This window comes from Thermothelomyces heterothallicus (assembly GCF_042370625.1).
Source record: "Thermothelomyces heterothallicus CBS 202.75 unplaced genomic scaffold P884_scaffold_20, whole genome shotgun sequence".
Taxonomy (NCBI): Eukaryota; Fungi; Ascomycota; class Sordariomycetes; order Sordariales; family Chaetomiaceae; genus Thermothelomyces; species Thermothelomyces heterothallicus.
This window is the reverse complement of record NW_027192581.1, coordinates 274,715-294,324: the sequence shown is the minus strand read 5'-3', so window position 1 is coordinate 294,324 and position 19,610 is coordinate 274,715. Positions and strand designations below refer to the sequence as shown.

The window sequence follows — 19,610 nt, the reverse complement described above, 5'->3', positions numbered from 1 at the left end:
CTGTAAAGACTCCGAAGTGTTACTCCTCCGGTGCATGAAGCGCCGAGGCTGTGTGCAGATACCTTACACAGGCGGCCTCTTAGGCAAACCTCGATTCTCATCAAAAAGCGGGAGCCCATGTAAGTTGCCTTCATTCTCGGCTTGCTTGACCGGGTGCTGTGAGGCGATCCGGCCTGCAACCAACCGTATTGGAATCATAGCCGAAGGTGGCTTGAAATGCGTCCGCATATCCAACTGCCATAGACGGGCAAGTTGCTTATTATTGGCGTATGGCGTATCGGATGTGTGGGGCTACGGCGATTCGCCCGGGGAGGATTGCGCTCCGGAAGTGGCTCGCTGACATGGGGATTCACGCCAAGGCAGCTCGAGACAGGGGTCTCACCAGGCCTCGCGGTTCCCGTGCCGCTTCTAGCTGCCAACAGGATGCAGGTGATTCAAAAGAAGGGTTCGGCCGCCCGGGTTGGGCGTCCTGATGATCTCCCTCTTCACTCACAGCAAAGACAGAGGGATCTCGCGAAGGCTACGACAGGTTTCACGCCGTTGCACCAGCATATACACACCAGTTGCACCCCCCCGCCGTACCGCTTCGACCACGGAGCCCCTCCCTTCTTAGTGTACGAAGCGCCAGACGCCAGCCATGGCGCTCACAGGCAGCACGAAGCAGAACGCGGGACCGCCGTCCCAAACATCGACGATCCCTCCCGGAAAGAAACAGACGCCTACGCTTACTCCATTTGAGTGCCTGCAAAGAGAGTTCAATGACGACCTCGAATATGTCTCGGTCGAGATCGCGGAGAAAGAGACGCGGAAGATGCTGAGGGCAAAGGAGGGCAGGAAGCAGTACCTGCCCGGCCAGCCGCGCATCCGCCTCAACCAGCCGGCGCACAATGCCGACGCCAATGAAGACAAACTTCTCAAGTACCTCAGACAATGCCACAATACGGACGGCCTCGACGAGCTTCTCCCGTACATGCGATACATCTTTGTCCAGACACCATCACACACCCACATCATGCCGCTGCACCACCAGAAGTCCCATGCTCGCGAGATCAGGGTAACCGAAAGCCCCGGGCTGCACTTGGTCTGGTATTACGAGCTCATCTTCATCAAGCCGATCCCGGCCTACTTCTACTCGCAAGCTTTCTGGGACTATCTGGAGAATGCCGACAAGAAGGTCTACGGCGCCTGCCTCGGCTTCATGCGCAGCTACTACATGCTCATACAGTACAACCTGGACTTTGAACTGGCTTGCAACCTGCGCCTGATCCCACCCAAGGGCGACGGCACCATGCCGACCTACGAGGAATGGTGCGACTTCATCGAGCCCTTCTCACAGGTCGGCGATGCTCACGTGAACCGCCGATATCACTACGGGGAGCTCCGGCTCACGCGCATCAACCGCGCCGCCGTGCTGTTCAAGTTCAACCTGGCCTACTTCCACATCTACCCGCAGTGGGGCTCCTTCCTCGAGCACACCCTCGCGCCCATCATTACCGTCTTCGCCGTCTGCTCGGTCGTGCTCAACTCGATGCAGGTCAGCCTCGCCGTCATCGAGATCAGGCACGAGACTGACCAGCCGCTGGGCGGGGCGTGGCCCAGGTTCATGGACGCCTCGCTCTGGTTCCCCGTCGTCGTCATGGTCAGCATCGCGGTCATACTCATCGCCGCCCTGTGCGGCATGGGCATCATGGGCCTGAAAGACCTGTTCCGCGGGAACTACGTTCGGAAGCGGAAGAAGAAGGGGGATCCTAGCGCCGGCACGCGGACTCACGGTATGGTCTGGTAGAAGACCTGACTTGACCGTCATGTTTGTTGTTATTGCATTATATTATACCTGGCATCTCATTATTCCTGGTTTTGCGGCGGGGGTTAGGATGGTGTGGGGGCTCTCCTCCCCTTCACTGCGGTACATAGTGAAAAATTCGCCTGTTATCTGGCCCATCTTCTGAGTATAGACCTTTTGCTCCATGGCTTTGTCTCTCTCCTCTCCACTTCTCTCTCTCCCTCCTTTTCTCTCTCCCTCCTTTTCTCTCTCTCTCCTTCTCTCTCTCTCTCTCTCCTTTTCTCTCTCTCCCTCTCCTTTTCTCTCTCTCTCTCTCTCTCAGACCTTTCCATTCAAGATTCCGTTGGTTTCGGCTTTCGGCTCGGCCCGTTTGACGCCAAAGCGCTGGCCTATCGACACCCAGCCGCCGACGACAAGCAAGATTCTAAAGGCCATGGGGTCGCCGTCCTCGCCAAAGGCCCTGTCCAGCGCTCCCTTTACAACTTCCCAATCGACGAATCCCAGCTTGCCCACCGCCTCTTCGGTGCAGATCTCCCTCAGCTTCTTGTGCAGCGGTCCGTCCTTGGGCCATCGGTTCGGCGCCACGTACGGGTGCTTCTTGCGCTCGTACAGCTCCTTGGTGATGTACGGCTTCCCGGCCTCGCGGAGGATCCACTTCTCGCTAAAGAAGGTGGTGACGGCCTTGGTGTTGCCGGCCCAGGGCAGGCGGTTGCGCTCCTCGGCGTCCGGAGTGTACGCCCACTTCACGCTCGGCGGCAGCGCGTTCACGTACTCGGACAGCACGTGGTCCAGGAAGGGCGGGCGCGCCTCGATGCTGTGCGCCATCTCGGTGCGGTCGCCCAGGCAGGTGAGCAGGTTGTTGGCCAGCATCGTCCTGATCCAGAGGTAGTGCGACGTGTGCAAGGGGTGCCACTTGGTCGCCATCTTCTCCTTGGCCGCGGGCGGCATCTGGTTTGCCAGGGCCAGCTGGACGCTGGTGTCGGGCCACCGCTCCTGCACCCACGGCGCGAAGACGCCGAGCATCGGCTGCCACAACTGCAGCGCGTCCAGCAGCCTGGCGCCGTTCAGGTCGCGAAACGCTTCGTCGCCGAGCGGCCGGTGCCGGAACGCGCCGGCACGAGCTAACATGCCCTCCCCGAGACCCTTCTGGGCCATCTCCCTGTACCGCTCGCGCAGTTCGTCGTCCTTGGACAGGGCCGAGTCAGGGGTGGCGAGATCGGGCTCCCGCAGCATGTCCTGCAGGAAGAAGGGGTAGCCGGAGAAGTGCTCGTCGGACCCCTCGCCGGTCAGCACGACCTTGAAGCCGTGCTCGCGCGGGAGGGTAGATAGGCCAAACTTGCCGACGCTGTTGAGGTCCATGTTGTGGTGCTCGCAGTGGTACGCCGAGTCGGCAAAGTTCTCGGCCAGCGTGGCCTCGTCCATGCGCTTCTTGAGGATCTGCACCCCCAGCCAGTTGGCGGTCCTCTCGGCGATTGCTGCATCAAGAGTTGTCAGCACTCCCTAACTCGCTCGCTCACCCTCCGCTGCATCGCGTGTTTTGCACAGTGGACCGTCGGTGTCGACGGTCAACACCGGAACGTAAGCTATGCAAGTAATTAATACGGCACATACCTGACTCGTCAAAGTTGGAATCTGTCGGAAACTCGATGCTGAAGCAGCAGATCCGGTCCGTGGCGTTGCGGTTGCCCATCTTGACGCCCTCCTCTCTCACGAGGTGGGTCACGATGCCGGCCACGAGCGACGAGTCGATCCCGCCGGACAAGTAGATGCCGACCGGCACGTCCGCCCTCAGCCGCATCCGAATCGCCTCGGTCAGCCGCTCTCTCACGCCGAGGATCATCTCCTCCAGCGATCTCGTCTCGGGCACCCGCTATTGAAAATTCCACCGCACCCCCGGCCCCCCTTCACTGTCAGCCACTCCTTTCTTTTTTATATATATTCTACCTTTGTTCACCCTCCCAGAGGACAACAACAACAACAAAAACAACAAAAACAACAACAAAACGTACCTTGTCAGCATACTCGAGATCCCAGTACGTCCCCTTGGTCAGCTCCCCGTCGACGCCCAGCTCCACCCAACCGGCCGGCGCCACCTTCTGGACGCCCTGGAACAGGGTCCGCTCGCCGGTCTGCCAGACGCCCTCGACGATGGCGCCGACGTCCCACTCGGGCTCCCAGCCCATGGGCAGGAAGGCCTTGGCCTCGGAGGCGACGAGCAGGCGGCCGTCGCGGACGGTCCAGAAGAGCGGCTTGATGCCGAAGCGGTCGCGGGCCAGGAGGACGCGTCCGCGTCCGCGCCCGCGTCCTCGTCCGCCGTCGGGCCGGTCGTCCTCCCGCTCGTCGTACAGGACGAGGGCGAACTCGCCGCGCAGGCGCGACAGGAACTCGGGCGCGCGGCCGCCGCAGGCCAGGTACAGCGCCACGACCAGCTCCGTGTCGGCGCGCGAGCGGAACGCGTACCCGTGCTCGGCCTCGAGCCAGCGGCGCAGGGCGTCGTCCGGGTCGTAGATCTCGCCGTTGACGGCCGCGTGGACCCGGTTGCAGGGCGAGTGGTCTGTTTATCGTTTTTTTTTTTTTTTTGAGGCAGTTTTGGTTTCACGTCAGGGCTCACGGGTCTACTTTGGTTTCGTTCTGAGTTTAATAAGAGAAGGGGGGGGGGACCACGTACGAGGTTGGTTTGCCGAAGGGGAAAGATCGTTGATGGAGAGTCGGTTGTGAGCGAGGCCTGGAGTTACACATATTCCTGTTAGCAGATTTCATTCTTTTCATCCCTAATTTTTTTTTTTTTTTTTTTGGGGGGGGGGGGGTAGGAGTGGTAAACGCAGGCGGAGAGGGAGGAACGTACCGACAGAGGCATCATCGTTGATCCAGATGCCTTTTGCGTCGGGCCCGCGGTGGGCGATCAAGTCGAGGCTCTTGCTGAGTCTCTCCTCGAGCTCCGCGCGTGTCTCGGGTGAACATGGCTGGCGTTGCCGCCGGTCAAGGGCAATGCTCGCGCTGATTCCGCACATGGTGTTTTTCGGGGACGGGCTAGTCACGGGATGAAGGAAGGGGACTATTGGTCGTGCCCGAAACGATTCTCTTTGTTCCGCTTAATTATTAGCAACGGGCGGTTTACTTATAATTATAGGTAATAATTACACCTTCTTACCGAGATACCGACGCCCATTCGGTGATCAGCCGACCACCCTCAGTCGCTGCCGGTTTAGGTCACATCTTACACCTGTTGGATGCCACCGCTGATGCGGCGACACAGAAGTAATAGCCCCAACGTAGCTTCAGAGTGGCCGGTACCCGGGCAGGCGAGGGTCTTGCGGGATAGTGGCTCCCGGACCTCCGTTATTACCGGTTTCAACCCGGGCTTGTTGCCTCTCCACGTTGACTACTAAGTAAGTGGCCATGCTGCGCATTAGGTAATTGCTTGCCCCCGTGCGGGCGTGCGGTGCAACCGCCGCAACCTTGAATCATAGAGGGCCGGGGCTGTGTTTGGCGGGTCCGCTTTTGACGATTCGGGGGGTGAAGCGGTTGGATGAGGATGTTTCCGAGGCCATTCCCCCGCATCCTCCATGGTGGCATGCCCGACCCGCCACCACCATTGTCACACGGATAGGATGTACACCCAGGGCGGGAACATGACGTGAGCGTTGGGGGACTCAACATCCGGTACGTCACTCAGCGAACCCTCTGCGCCGAGGTCCCGAGCGCCATCAGGCTCCCACCTAACTGATGATTAATCAAGGCCCCGTCTCGGAATTCCAGTTATCGGAGAATTCATGATTTGTCAAGACGGTCTCAGAAACACAGTGCTCGCTAACTCATTTGATTGCGCCATTCATCGTCCCATGAAGTTAATATCTATTCCTTTGCTGAATCTTGAAAGTATGTAGACTCCGCCTTGAAAGTTCTCATCATCCTCTTGCTATATTATCACTTAATTAAGATGGAAATGTGAAGGAAGCGCTAGTCAAAGTGATTGTAGTAAGGAACGTTAGACCGATTGATTGGCGAGGAAGGAGCCAATTCTGAGCACAATTGAGTACTATAATAATTAGCGCTTATTTCGCTTACTAAGTATCTCACCTCAGATAGGGGGCCTTAATTACTTATGTCTTGCCTCACCTCGTCTTCGTCCAGTGACCATAGAGGGTGGCGATGGATCGTATACCTGAGGGAGTTGTTGGCTGCCCATGGTCATGTCGTATTTCAGGGGGTGATGTCAGGCTTCGCGTACGTCTCCAGAACACGGGGCTACCACGGGAGAGGAAGACCTTTCATGTGTTCACAACATGCACTTCGCTTGGTTCCATCAGTATGACGCAATTTGGAGCCCGGCTCTCGAGACAGGACAAGGGTATAGACCGCGGTAACCAACATTCGATGGGCTTTCGGCACCTTTCCCTTCTTCCTTTCATTGTCTAAATTTCATCTTATTTTTTTGGTGGGGGAAAGGGGGGTTCTTTCTTTCTACGAAAAACACGGTTACTAATAGATCGTAAACCGTATTAATTAATATAGTTTGCTACTGCACGGTTAGATGGTGCTACAATGCTGATGCCCCCAGAAACCTCTGTGATTAGCACTTTCTGAACTCTTAGTATGAGCCTCAAAAGTTGTAGTAATTAGCGGTTAATTACTTCCAGATGCCGGAGGTATGTAGGAGGTGTGTAATTAGTCTAATACGCGTAATATGACCCTAGGTGCTGACAGGGTGTGCTCACTATTCGGTCTCGTTGATGTTCCAAACAGGTTGTCGGAGGGAAAGACGTTATTAGAGCAACCCCAGAAATCAAACCAACCCTCTTTGTAAAAGACAGAGGTAAAGGAAGTCATCAGGTCTGTCGCCGTGTCTGAACTCCGACAAGATCACTATACACAACCTTGAACGGGGTGGAGCGAATTGAATTGAAGGATTTGACCGTCTCCACGATGACGTTTTGGTAAGGAAAGCCACTGCTCAAGGCGCGGCACGGTTAACTCTCTGATTTCAGTAAGCTGTTATTTCCGCTATGTCCCCGCAATGCATTGAACCATCTTTTCAAAGCTGGTTTAAACCCTCGCTCGGCGATAGACACAGCCAGGCACACGCTACGATCTGCCCTATTGTTTATCAGACCATATGACTGATTTCAACCACTTATATCCCTAATAACTCTCATTCCCGTAGAGCCGCCAGCTTACATCGTTCCAGGCTCCTAGCCCTGGCAGTCCACAGGTTTACAGCCGTCTAAAGTACACGCCGCAATGCGTCTCAGTGGGAGGGCATTGGCATGGGTGCCCTGGATTCTATCGAAATGGTCGTGCCTAATTAACAGCCAACCCACGGCAGAGACACCTCGTAGAGGCAGTAGCAGGGCCAGAGACTCCTGGGCAAGCCGGGGAGGTAATATAGCTTAGTCAGGCTAGTTGCTTAGTTAGAAAAAAACACCTTGCCGGATTCGAATTTTATTTCGTTTTTGAGCGATTTAGCGGCTGCAGATAGATCTGATCGATGGGTTCAATTGAACTGGCGGCTCTGCAGGAGCGGAAGTACGCGAGCCGGGAGGGTGCGAGGGTTAGGGATATCCATGGGTATGGCTACATGGTACGGTATGGGAAGATAGGCATTATGGTCTGAAAAGGATGTCTCTTTTTCTTTCTTTATTATTTTTTCCCGTGGTCAGGATCATTACGGTCTTTCAAACGCCAAAATGAGGTGGACTTGCGATCCCATTCAGATAGGGTTAGTGCTTCGTATCTTCAAGTAGGTGCCGTTGTAATGTTGTCCTTGATCTTGACTTTATGAAGGGTAGTTGGCCGGCTCAGCCCTCAAGGCTTCAGAAGATGTGTTACATAGGTACAAAAAATCAATATGTACCCAGAAGGAGCCAGTCCTCAACACAACTGAATCGAGTCCCCTGCTCTCCACCTGCACTCCAGTTTCCACCGTGATTCTCTTTAGCTTTAACCGATAGGAACGCACAGCGCTTCGTTGTCAAAGAGTCCACATTTCAGGCCCGAGCAGCAGTCGGCGTCTACTCGGCAGGATGACAGGATGGTGTGGCAGGCCTGGGCTTGTTAATCACATGGAGACACGCGATTGTCACTTGCATCATCATTGAGAGAAAACACTGCTAAGGTAGCGACATACAGTGTTTCTGGCGTGGCTTAGAACGGCAAATGGCTCCTCGGACTGGCGCCTCGGGAGGGCCAAACCGGTGGCCAGCCCCAACAGGAACAAGAGGACGAAGTGGATAGTGTATCTCATGTTGCCGGATCAAATGAGAAGAAAATCAGGGCCTGCCCGATCCGGTGTTGGTGACGTCGAGTCCCCAAGTTGAAGAAGAAAAGGGGGGGATTGTTCATCAAAAAAAGGAACCGAAAGAAAAAATTGAGAAACAAAGTCCAAAAAAGGTGGGCAAGAGGGACGGTTACGGACCGAGGGCGCCTGTGGACTTTAATTCGAGTTTATTGCCACTAGAGATCGCCCGTTGGAACGCTGGAAAAGCGATACGGGTTGCCGATTCACTCATTGTTCCAAGCGTTCAGTGGGCCGGTCCGGGGAGGTTCGTCTGATGGTTAATTAATTATTGAATTTCTGAAACGGACGTGGGGTTGCGGATGCGCGCTAAACTCGAAATTTTACGCCAGGCCCGCAAATCATGTTTGCTATCGAGGTGTGCACGCAGGGAAGCGCATTGAGGGAAGCGTTTCAAGTTCGACGGCGCCCCCAAAAAGCTGCAGTTATTTTTTTTTTTACCCGGTGGTTAGTTGCTGACTAATTAGTTCAGGACTACCACCTGTCTCCCGACAGGTGGGGCCAAAACCCCCGGACATGCCAATATAGCCGGACACATCGCCACCAAATTTCCCATATAATCACGTCTTTGCAAAAGGTACCATCAAGTTCAATTACCATTACAATAACAGCCTTAAATAGCTACAAATAGTTTAATTATAAACTAGGCTCTGAAAAGCTTAAAAACGTAGTAAAATTTAATTCTACCTAGTTATAACTAGTCAAACAACGGGTTATATGACTCGCCTTTATCTCCCTCTCCCTTTATATTATACCCCTTATCCCTATCGCTCTTAACGCTCTTAATTACAATAGTACCTTCTCTTATACCTTCTCTTTTAGCCTCCTAGTGATGGTTATTATCTTCTATCCCTAGTATTACTACTATAGACTTACAGGCTCGTCGCTTCTTAAACCTCCTAATATCCTTAATAATAGCTATATATAGAGACTCCTTCTTAACCCTGGATAGAGATGGTGACTCGATATCCTCTTCCTGCCTATCTTCACTATCTATAAAGTCAAATCTGTCATCGTCGCTGTCGTTAATTGACATTGTAATCGCGCCGCCAATCTATATCCTAGGACGTTCAGGGGATGGGAGTTTGACTTCTGACAACGGCTTCTTGGCTAACCAGGGGATTAGGACTTCTTTTCCATCTCTAAAGTCGAAAAATACTAGTGGCTAATGCTCCTTTAGTGGAACCTAGAGAGGGTTATTATCGTCAAGAGGAAGATAGTCGTTCTTGTTAGTCTTTTCTAGGAATTTGGTAAAGGTTGCTATACGAAGGCGATGCCTATTAGTACTAGGAATCTTGTTCTCTGGGTGCCTTTTCTAGACTTTGTATTCCTCCCTGTACTCTTGTTTAATCCGCTTGACGGTAATATAGGTAGCTTTTTAGCTAGTATCTCAAATTACCTTAGCGCTCTTCTAAGCTCGGATCTCCTGAAACTGTTAAATCTACCAGATGGTTATACTTATTATAACCTCTCCTATTGGCTTGATAAGTTAGCCTTGTATTTTCTTGGTAGATAGTACGGCTAGATAGGCTCTCTTGTCCTTGGTAAAGTTATTTAGATGTTTATATACTAGCTAACCCTTATTAACTATTAATATAATATCCTAAAAGTATTCTTATATTGGCGAACTAAAAAGCTTAAGATACTGCTCTTAAATATGGTTAATACCTTTTTTTATATATACCTATCGCTTATTGTTAGGAATTATTATAGGATATCTAACGCTTATATTAGATAACACTTTCTCCCTAATCTGGTCTATTATAATATATTGGTTTAGTAGAAAAAGACTAGTCTTTTCGAATCCTATTATAATATTTTGGCGTTTAAAACTAGTATCTTAGATTTCCTAGAATCCTCTAATAAAGTCTGCCTAGATAAATGTAAGATCGCTATTTTAAACTACCTACTAGAGATATCGTTAATATACTTCCTTAAGATAATAAAAGACTCCTATATCTATTAGCTAGATAAAGTATATTAAATAGGGAGGGAGAAAGATAATAATAATGTTAAATAAGAGGTAATATTTATAAAGTTTAAGGTTATAATATCTTATAAAGTTATCTAGGATAAGTAGTTAGTATATACGTTCTTCTAATAGTATAGATATATAGATTAAATCTTTAAGGGTAATATTATCTAGGTTAATAAAGTATATATTAAGAGTAGGACTATAGTTATAATGGTTATAACTAAACTATTCCTCAAAGCTTATACTATGTCACTAGAACTTGGTATAGACGGTAAAGGAGTATTTGTTAAAATATTATATCTAATCTATTATAATCTTAGTATTATTAAATACTATCTCTAACTTATAGAATTATATCTCCTTATTAAGACCTTTGACATCCTAATCTTCTAATAGCTACTATTTAAAGATATAGAATACTAAGATAATATCACTAATAGTATTTCTAGCGCTAATTATACTTATCGACTCTTAATTATAAAGGTCTAGAATCTCTAACTAATAAAATATTATAGTTAATATTCTAAACTAATACTTATTCTAAACTAACACTTAGAAAAGAAGAAGATACTAACCTTCTTCTTCTTATCTATTTTGACTATCAAGATCTCAAACCGCCTATTTAATAGTATAAGTATATATCTAGTCTTATTTACATTCTAATAGCTAGATATAGTAATCTTAAAGCTTTTAATAGTATCCTCAAGCTTATTAAAGAACATCTCTAGTTCTTCTACCTATTGTTTAACTAAGAGTCGGTTTGCTTCGACTAGTTTAAAGAATGTCAGCTAAAACTATAGATAATCCTATTTCCAACGCGATTACTAGTGCTTATTAACAGGAGGGCAGGGAGGATCGCAACATGCCCGTAAACGGTTAGTAGCATCCTAGAGAAGATCTTTGGTAACGAGAGAACCAGATTCGATAAGCTAGTACGCGTATCCTTCGAGGGCGGAATCTTCGTCGTTTCGAAGCGACCAAGGTCTTCTAACTGCGTTACTACTAGTGGCTAGAAGTCTAGTATCCTTTAAAGACTTCAAGTGCTGGCTAACCTAGGTCTTTCTAGTCTTGAATAGCTAAGCTACGTGCCGAATACTAGGTTGCTTTCTATAGGGTAAACAGCTAGTTTGGTAGCGAGCTTGAGCGGCAAGGAGCTATTTGGCGGCCCGTATACTAGCCAGTTCCTAGATTTGGTCAGTCAGAGGCATCGTATACAGGAGAGTAGGTTTAACTAGGCTTGTGGCAGTGGTTATGTCTTCGAGTATAGGGAGTTGGCTGGTAAAATTGGACACGGATTTGGACGCGTACCTGTCCGGCTATATTGGCATGTCCGGGGGTTTTGGCCCCACCTGTCGGGAGATAGGTGGTAGTCCTGAACTAATTAGTCAGCAACTAACCACCGGGTATTTTTTTTTGGCAAAATCGCACATTACCCATTTAGGCGCTTCCGTGGATTCGGGGAAGTCGCTGGCCGAACTTGAGATGAACTCTTTGCCTATAAAAAGTTCTGTGTCTGCTTAGAAGGGTCCAGAACTGGTAGCTATAAGAACAAGAAACCGCACCCTTTGAACAACAACGAATACCAGAAGCTGTCGTTATTACAGGGAGGGTAAAAACGCGAATCTAGACCTGGTACTTCACTTCCTTTTTGGTCAAGATTACTGACTCAGCAGAGCTTAGGTCACGTGTTGAAGACGCTCTCACTGAGGATTAAAATGGTAGCGAACGCGTATTTGAATTCCAACTTGAAAGGCAATCCGGATTCTTCGACCCAAGTCCAGATCTCATCAGCCACTGTTTGGCTAAGAGCAGCCTCTCGACGCGGATCACAAACTGGAACCCGCCTTTTTCCATGGCACAACCGGCGGCATCGTCCGCTCGCGCGTTGCCCCGCAATGCAATAGCGCTATAAATAAACATAGTTACTCCTTGCCAAAGTTATGCCGCGATCATAAAGCCTCTCAGACGACTGTCACATAGATTGAATGTCCTCATCTTGCCCAACCACACCACGACTCTAGCTTAGGTATACAAGCTCTGCCCGTAGTATGTCCTCGGTCTTAGATACACGGATCATTAGCTTCATCTAATTAACATTCTTCCAGGTAACCACGCTCTCTTAACGCGCTCTTGGCGCTTGACTATTAGACGTGCTACCTAAGGGGAGGCTAGTCGTAGGGACCGCCGGAAACTTCCTAGGAGCTATTATATACTCCGCTTGCTCGAAGCACCACATCACATCGGATAGCTTCCCTACGGCCGCTTAGCATCTTGCCAGAGGCGACGCCCTAATCGGGCCGTCTACGACTACCTCCTCCTATCAGCTGCCCGATGATCATCATCTACCACGATACATTCAGCAGCCTGGTTAGCATTATATATGAGGGGTTAGCCCTGCTTACGGTTACTTGTGCCCCTATCGAGGGCGGCTTGGTCAGCATTAATTACAAGGGATTAATACTGGGTGCAGCCGCTGGCAGGGGAACAGGGTAAGGAACAAGGCAGACCCTAAGATGGCGTGGCCTCTCCTACGCTCCTTATTTTCGTTACATTGACGGCGAGGCAGATACGAACCCTAGGAATACGAATGGCGCTGTGACGGTGGTCAGGTATATATCAGGCTCGGTGAGAGATCGTCTCGCGATTGGTGGTTCCAGCAGCGGGACAACGAAGAGGAAGGCGGGGGTATCCCTCTCTGCTACCCGTACACTCTACCTGGTGGCTCTTCTGACACTATTAAGATGGAGCAGAACCGCTGTAGATTACCCCGGAAAGCTGTATACTCTACTACGTATGATGGGTAAGTTTGATCCCCTGTCTGGGTATCAACAGGGGGCCTGACAGGCAGGCGCAGGCAGGAAAAACTGGTGGTAGAGGCACAAGAGGTTTTTCCGAGAGAGCCCTGGTCGGTACCTGGGCAGAGGGTGAAACTTTGGCTCCCTACCACAGTACCAAGGCGGCCGGTGATAACGACTCTCTTCCTCTGGCCAGAGGTAGGAGTCGATAAAATACCCTTTCTTATAACAAGGGTAATAAGTCCTATTCGGCAATAACCTAGTAGCCGTACGATAACCAAGACTAAATTGACTATCGGTATAAAATTAGTAGAGACCACGATACCAACTTTGGAAAGGACTAACGCCCTACCTACCTGCCGCTATAAGCTCAGCAGACTCAGGCAAGTATACCGACGTATAGAGGACTACCGTCCTATTATAGGCAGCAATGACGAGCCTCCGCGGTACAGGTGCCGAAGGGTAATTAAGCACTGCTGCCGTCACGACCGGCACGACCGGGCGCCTCAACGCGGCAGACACAAGCCCGGCACGAGCGGTTCGGGTCGCACGGCTCCGACGATTTGCTCGGCATGGACGAGCCGCAGCAGATGTCTGCCCTCGCCGACGCGTTCTCCCAAGTCGACATCGGCGGCCCTGCCACATAGCAGCAGCAGCAGCAGCAGCAGCCGGCCGCCGAAGCCGAGCCCCTCCTAGTCGGCACCCACGTCAATATGGACACGGTCCGGTTCGAGCACGCGGGACGCAAGTTCGAGACGCGGCCCGACCAGTGGCTACAGCTATCGACGGCCGAGGGCGCTGTCTATTTGCAGTTCACAGACCCGTCATCGGGCCAGCCGTACTAGACGTGGGCGATTGGTCTGAATTTTGAGAGCCAGCTGGCGGGATACCCGGGTTTAGGGGACCAGACTTCGGGGGATCAGCGGAGTAGTGAGAAAGGGGACAAGAATGGCAAGGGGAAGGCTACAAAGGGCGGTAGGGGAAACCCGCCCAAGAAGTGAAGGGCTAGATCAGTGTTGGGTAATTACCTATAGTTGGGTATGGTGTAATTAGGAGAGTTGGACGGGCATACATTCGCTTGGCTATATTAATAATAAGAGGTGCGCAATGTCACCCCAGGCCTGCCCAGTACTTGAGCCAAGGGTGGGATGCCGTCGCCGACACGCCCAGGAGGCAGGTATCACGACCGCCTCTGACGTCTTGCATACAGAAATTCAGCATGCGAAGGGTTGAGTCCCGCGACGGCCCAAGCCTGATCACCTCGTTCGCGGATATCCGTCCGCGGCCACGGAGGGTTCCCAAGTGGTCCGGGACGTTGGGAACAAATCTCCCCGTATCTTTGCGGAAGCCGGGCTGGACGTCCCGAACCAAACCCTTACTCGTCTTGACCCACCAGACCCAGTGGACGTATTCTCTCACGTGTCCACGTTCCAGCCAGGGCCAGAGATCCGGCTCAACCAATTCCCTGGCGGCATGCCCAAACGGGCGCCAAGACAGAGTCCGGGAGGAGTCGTCCTGGAGGCGAAAATTGTAGCGATGTCGTAGCACGTCGGACCTCGAAACAGGTTCGTCCGGATGCGTATACGGACTCGGCGACTCGTCGTCGAGGAACGACTGAGGGGACCCCGTCCAGGCGGCCACGGTGCTGTCGGGAAGGGACATGGGACCAAAACCCCAACGCTCCTCGAGCGTTTCCAGATAGCGGGCGATCCAGTCGAGAATGGTGAAATCGCCAAGGAGAAAGATGCCTAGCCACCACGAGGCAATCCGAGGTCGGCGGCATGCAAAGACCTTGGCGAGCTGGCCTATATTACGGGATTCTAGGATGGGCTTTAGGACGTGGGAGATGGAGGAGAGCCAGGGACTAACTAGATTGGCTTCGATGTCGGGTTGCCAAAAGATACTCCAGAGCGCGGACCCGAGGCACTTTGTATTCATGCTGAGCGTCATATAGTACCCAAGGTCGGCGGCGTATTGTCGAATCCGAGCAGGTTCCCTTGTAGCGCCCTTGGCTAAGTCGGGACCCCGGCCACCCCCCATTTGGGCCACATACACATGCCACACCGCTTCTTCAACCCAACCACTTTAATTAACCACAGCTTCTTCAATTTATAACTCTACCACTTCAAACTTCGTTAGTATATTGAATAGTCAAAATGGAATATACCTAGTAGGATTTATAGGATATACTTACTAAATACCAGAATAGTAATAGTTTAATTTGATCTATTGCTAAAGAGTTTAGTATTCTATAAGCTACTATTTAGAACTAACTATATAGCTACTAAACCTATTTAACTAGTACTAAATCGCTCTAGATACTTAGTTATATATAAGAAGAATAGCTTATCTAATAGGTATTAATCTAAGTTACTCTAGGTATCCTACTAACCTAAATATAAATTAGAGAGTTTACTAGTTAAATACTCTAGGTATAAGGAGCTAGCTATATAATAATTAGAAAAGGCTAGATAATCTAGTTCCTTTATAGAAATCCTATCCTTTAAACCTAATAAGCCTATAAGATAGATTTAATTTATATTAATAATACTATTAACTTAGTTATATATTGTAAAGCAAAAGCGACACCGCAATTGCCTGCCAGCAATTGCACCTTAAGTATAGCCGTAGGTATTCTGACACACCCCCCAGATCGAGGAAAGAGGCTTGACTCGATCTGCCTCACACACAACTCTCTCTCGTGACCCACTAGTACTCCCCATCGGATGTGCCCCGGCTTTGTACTCCATTCATTGAGGACCGTACCTACTAGTTATAGCACTATACTCTTCTAGGATATACCCGCGCCTCAGTATTCCTAGAGTGCTAAACTTGGTCTTCGAGTGTGATTCGAACCTGGGGCCTCGCGTGCAATCCTGGCTTGTGTGCGCCGAGGAATTGCGGTGCTCAGACCGCTACGCCAACCGGGCCTATAACTATGAAGCAAAAGCGACGCTGCAATTGCCTGCCAGCAATTGCACCTTAAGTATGGCTGTAGGTATTCTGACATATATAATTAATAGCTTATGATATATTAGCTTTATAACTATTATGGATAAGTATATAATGTTTTATTTAACTATCTTAGGGAAGGAAAAAGGGAAGTGTAAGTATAAGAGTTATAAGGAGAGTTTACTTCTTATATAATAGATATATATATACTCTGATTAGGGCCTAGTTAGGTTCTAAGTTAGGGCCTAACTAGGCCCTAAGCACACGCCCTACAAACGCCCTATAAATTCCCTATAAACGCCTATAGGTCTAGTCTGTTACTAGGCAAAGCCTAGTATCGATTAGCCTAGGTAGAGCCTAGGCCTATAATAATGCTATAATTACTACTTCTAGTAATTATACCTAAGTAGGTATTCTAATATAACCTATATAATGCTACCTATATAATGTGTCCTAGATATATAGATATATAACCACCCATTCGGCCATATAGTCTGCCAAGTGTGTATCGGATATTGAACTAACTGTAATAGTCATCTGTGATACGTGAGCTGAGGTGCAGCACCACTAATTAGGTAATACCAACTTGCACCACTCCTTCCACGCCCACAGAACCAACAAAGGCCCAGCATTGTGGGATGAGTTGCTGCCTGCCAGCCTGCATTATGTTAGCCCTCCGACCGCCTCGAGTTCCAGGCTGCCCTTCGCATGTTGCCGCCATTTCTACACAGCAACCAAATATTCGTCGGAGCTAGTCATCATTCTTCGTTCCCTCCAGCCTCCAAGATGACTCTTACCATCAAATCCTCCTCCCTCATCAAGCATATCACTCGTGATGGTCGGACAATCGCTCTCAAGTACGCAACGCAGACCGACGCGTGGAACCGTTCTTACCTCTCCTCGGACGTTGCGGAGAAGTTCGTCAAAGCCGTGGAGAACAAGGCCTATATTCCCCCCGACGTCACGGAGATCATCATGGCGTGAGTCGATCCCCCTGTATCCACAGACGGCCAACAAGTTTTGACTTGGTACTTTGATACTAGGGAAACCGACCACAAGAGCCCAGCAGACGAGCGTACTCACTTCACCGCTCAGGCCAATGACGACAAGGGCGAGCGCGTCGAGGTCATGCACATCCTTCCTGCCTCCGAGTGAGAAGCGAGACAACATGGCCTATGCATCTGCCAACACACGGCAATTTCCACATTTCGCATCCGTATTCAGGATGGAAGTAGTGGTAGGTTGGTTTTTTTTTTGGGGGGGGGGGGGGTTGGTGTGGCGGGCTCAGTACGTGCTTTTGTGGGTCTAGGTACCTAATCATTTCACGTGGCCCTTGATAGGTGCCGCATTCAAGTCATAGCGTCCCGATCGTTCATTCCTTTTCATGTCGACATATCTCCATTGTGCTTTCCCATTAGCCTATCTAGTAGTTAGCTCATTCAATTCGTTTCTGCATCGATGTTCAGACACCTTGCCCGGCCCGTTCGTCGGCTTTCCCACAGCGCAAGTCTCAGAATGACATCCACAATTTTGGGCGCATCCGGTAGCCAGTATGTGCAAGGCGAAACACTCCACAAAAATGAGAACGGCAGCCCTACCATCTTCAAAGCCACGTACGTCTCTAGCACTGAACCCCTCATCACGTCGCTTTATCGTATTTCTAATTTTCTCTCAGGCGCGGAAATGAGGCTGTCGTTTTCAAGCAAGAGTCGAAGTCGATCTTCGATCTGTCCCGGCGCCTCGCAGACGAGTTTACGGGCTCCCGTCGGCTTCGGATGCCCATTGACTTCAACGCGCAGGATCGTATTGTCGTTTACCCCTACTTCAGAGACACTCTACTTGGCTTGATGCGGGCCGATCCCGACTTTCCTCCGACGGAGCTAAAGAAGATCCTACGGTGCGTAGGCGAGGCAATCCAGGAGTTCCACGCCAAAGACTGGCTCCATCTCGGTATGCCCTCCGCGACTCGAAAAGAAACTGGTGTGAAGACCCGCTATTGATCATTCATGTTTGCGGTAGATGTAAAACCTGACAACATCTTCGTCAATTGGACCTGTGACGAGGACGGGAACAAAACAGTCACCGATGCGGTCTTGGGCGATTTTGGCATCGCTTACAAGCAGGTAGGAGCAACACCACTTCGGACAGGCGTTGCCCTAGGGAATTTCATGTGGCGAAGCCCAGAAGGACAAACCGGAAGTGGTATGACGAAAGCATCCGACGTATTCTCGTATGGACTGGTGGTAAGTCAAGAATATACGACATATAATTAACAACCAATGTCTCGACTTCATGCTAAGCTAGGCTTGGATGTAGTGCATATACGCTCTTGGGGGTGGGGACCTCCTGCTTTTAGAGGATAAGAAGGTGTTGGCGGAGCTGGCGGTGCTTGGCATTGCGCCGTACGAAGACATTCTGACTCGACACTTCACGTACTTTGGGCTTGTTAACGACGGGCTTCTCAAGCTGGTCGATAGTTGCAAGCACAATACTCTGAGAAAAGCGTCAGCAATAGCTGAGGTTGCGGTAAGGAACCAACCCGAGCTGAGATTCGAGGTATGGGGGAAGGAGCTTGGTGAGGCTGCATTAGAAATGATATCTGGAATGACAAGACCGGATCCGGCGGCTAGACTAACCATCGATCAAGTCTTGGGGTGCTCATGGTGGCAAGAGCATTAATAATAAGAGAGATCAAGCTCAAGCAAAACATGTACTCTCTGCCTGGTGCTCGGCAACTTCCTGTCAAAGCTTAATAGATGTTGAGGTATCTTACCTAGGTCAGGTGGCTTGTTGTGATAGAGCTGTCTTTCACAGGTACCGCGATATTGCCAGTTACAGGCCTGGTAGGTATCTATTCGTAATTAATTGCTAATCTAGTCGTTAATTAATTACTTAACGAGGAGGCCTGGAAGAGCAGAATTCTGTGTAATTATTAGACCATCTTCTTCGCCTGTTCACGTTTGAAATTCACCATCCATTTCTGTATCTAATTAATCAGTCCTTGATCATGCTCTCCACCCGTCTTCGCCATCACCCTTCTTCCTTTCGGCTCAGTCCGCTCTGCGAAGAGGTTACATGACAGACCTGGACCTGGTGTCATCCCTCGCACCTCATTTCCAGGCTCCAATGAAAAAAAAATCGGCTCATAACCGTCAATCACGGGAGTAATTAAACGAGCAATCAATTTCCTATCTATTACCTACCTCCAGTAATAAGAGTCGCCAGTCCGAAAGGGAGGCCTTGATCAGCATACCACACACGCCGAGAGCGCCGAACCGGGAGGAGGATACTGCTGGCCGTTTTTGTCCACTCGCGGCTCGCACGTGCACCATTCCTCCTTAGGGATGCGGTCCATGACCTTGGGCACATGTTGGCCGCAGCCAAACCATGTAGCTTTGTCTAAGGTGGGTGAGTGAGTAGGTAGGTTCGTTAAAGGTATTATTATTGGTATTTATTGGGGCACCTACTGCAAGTACTGCATGACGCTTTGTGGCACATCTTATTTAAGTGGTAATTACTGAGAGATGTGTGGGAGAAAGACTACCTTGCTTGGGTACCTCTCTGGCTTGCTCCAGTTCGATGGTCAGGGTCGGTTTGTTGGAAGATGGCAAGGTGTCTAGTATTAGCAGTGCTAGTTGGTGTCTGGAATGACTCGGAGATTGTTGTATTCGAGTTTGAGGTCATCCAATCGGATGGCAGGTTGCGTGAAGATGACGCGCCCTGGTAGGTCTTGGCTTGGCGTTATCTCCATTGCGCGCCACCCGGAAGTGTTTCCGGGACAGCCATCTACAAGGTCGAGTCAATAAGCAC

General features: G+C 50.2%; 9 protein-coding genes across 9 annotated transcripts; 4 read left to right on the top strand and 5 right to left on the bottom strand.

Moving 5' to 3' along the window:
- Positions 1-637: 637 nt before the first annotated feature.
- On the top strand, positions 638-1,786 carry P884DRAFT_205781 (uncharacterized protein; the record flags this gene model as incomplete). The annotated part of the gene is made up of 1 exon (XM_069438671.1): positions 638-1,786. One exon carries the CDS (start codon positions 638-640, stop codon positions 1,784-1,786), a length of 1,149 nt encoding a protein of 382 aa, XP_069295657.1.
- Positions 1,787-2,077: 291 nt separating this feature from the next.
- P884DRAFT_262248 (uncharacterized protein) lies at positions 2,078-4,068 on the bottom strand. The gene is made up of 3 exons (XM_069441640.1): positions 3,793-4,068; positions 3,395-3,653; positions 2,078-3,258 (listed from the first exon to the last, which is right to left on the bottom strand). The coding sequence occupies exons 1-3, from the start codon at positions 3,964-3,966 to the stop codon at positions 2,102-2,104; spliced, it is 1,590 nt and encodes a 529-aa protein (XP_069295656.1). The 5' UTR covers positions 3,967-4,068; the 3' UTR covers positions 2,078-2,101.
- P884DRAFT_157547 (nucleophile aminohydrolase) lies at positions 4,012-4,794 on the bottom strand (the record flags this gene model as incomplete). The annotated part of the gene is made up of 3 exons (XM_069437248.1): positions 4,012-4,337; positions 4,452-4,508; positions 4,629-4,794. Coding segments are annotated over 3 exons (549 nt in total), but the record flags the coding sequence as incomplete, so codon positions are not given.
- A 2,705-nt stretch (positions 4,795-7,499) lies between these two features.
- Positions 7,500-8,277, bottom strand: P884DRAFT_228026 (uncharacterized protein). Its single transcript, XM_069439703.1, has 2 exons — positions 7,911-8,277; positions 7,500-7,828 (listed from the first exon to the last, which is right to left on the bottom strand). Exons 1-2 carry the CDS (start codon positions 8,025-8,027, stop codon positions 7,724-7,726), a joined length of 222 nt encoding a protein of 73 aa, XP_069295654.1. The 5' UTR covers positions 8,028-8,277; the 3' UTR covers positions 7,500-7,723.
- A 5,001-nt stretch (positions 8,278-13,278) lies between these two features.
- P884DRAFT_301547 (uncharacterized protein) lies at positions 13,279-13,693 on the top strand (the record flags this gene model as incomplete). The annotated part of the gene is made up of 3 exons (XM_069444866.1): positions 13,279-13,294; positions 13,374-13,468; positions 13,496-13,693. 3 exons carry the CDS (start codon positions 13,279-13,281, stop codon positions 13,691-13,693), a joined length of 309 nt encoding a protein of 102 aa, XP_069295653.1.
- A 265-nt stretch (positions 13,694-13,958) lies between these two features.
- On the bottom strand, positions 13,959-14,510 carry P884DRAFT_205966 (uncharacterized protein; the record flags this gene model as incomplete). Its single annotated transcript, XM_069438688.1, has 1 exon — positions 13,959-14,510. One exon carries the CDS (start codon positions 14,508-14,510, stop codon positions 13,959-13,961), a length of 552 nt encoding a protein of 183 aa, XP_069295652.1.
- Positions 14,511-16,586: 2,076 nt separating this feature from the next.
- Positions 16,587-16,955, top strand: P884DRAFT_205857 (uncharacterized protein; the record flags this gene model as incomplete). The annotated part of the gene is made up of 2 exons (XM_069438680.1): positions 16,587-16,780; positions 16,844-16,955. 2 exons carry the CDS (start codon positions 16,587-16,589, stop codon positions 16,953-16,955), a joined length of 306 nt encoding a protein of 101 aa, XP_069295651.1.
- Positions 16,956-17,315: 360 nt separating this feature from the next.
- Positions 17,316-18,479, top strand: P884DRAFT_205830 (kinase-like domain-containing protein; the record flags this gene model as incomplete). The annotated part of the gene is made up of 4 exons (XM_069438678.1): positions 17,316-17,413; positions 17,476-17,750; positions 17,820-18,043; positions 18,117-18,479. 4 exons carry the CDS (start codon positions 17,316-17,318, stop codon positions 18,477-18,479), a joined length of 960 nt encoding a protein of 319 aa, XP_069295650.1.
- Positions 18,480-19,044: 565 nt separating this feature from the next.
- On the bottom strand, positions 19,045-19,298 carry P884DRAFT_279261 (uncharacterized protein; the record flags this gene model as incomplete). The annotated part of the gene is made up of 2 exons (XM_069443285.1): positions 19,045-19,199; positions 19,268-19,298. 2 exons carry the CDS (start codon positions 19,296-19,298, stop codon positions 19,045-19,047), a joined length of 186 nt encoding a protein of 61 aa, XP_069295649.1.
- Positions 19,299-19,610: the final 312 nt, after the last annotated feature.

What these genes read in the sequence shown, in the direction of transcription:
- P884DRAFT_262248 (XM_069441640.1), bottom strand. Translation starts at nt 3,966, where the DNA reads ATGGGCTGGGAGCCCGAGTGGGACGTCGGCGCCATCGTCGAGGGCGTC. An exon ending in ATCTCGAGTATGCTGACAAG is followed by an intron (nt 3,654 to 3,792) that starts GTACGTTTTGTT and finishes AATTTTCAATAG; the next exon opens with CGGGTGCCCGAGACGAGATC. An exon ending in TTCCAACTTTGACGAGTCAG is followed by an intron (nt 3,259 to 3,394) that starts GTATGTGCCGTA and finishes CTCTTGATGCAG; the next exon opens with CAATCGCCGAGAGGACCGCC.
- P884DRAFT_228026 (XM_069439703.1), bottom strand. Translation starts at nt 8,027, where the DNA reads ATGAGATACACTATCCACTTCGTCCTCTTGTTCCTGTTGGGGCTGGCC. An exon ending in TAAGCCACGCCAGAAACACT is followed by an intron (nt 7,829 to 7,910) that starts GTATGTCGCTAC and finishes TAACAAGCCCAG; the next exon opens with GCCTGCCACACCATCCTGTC.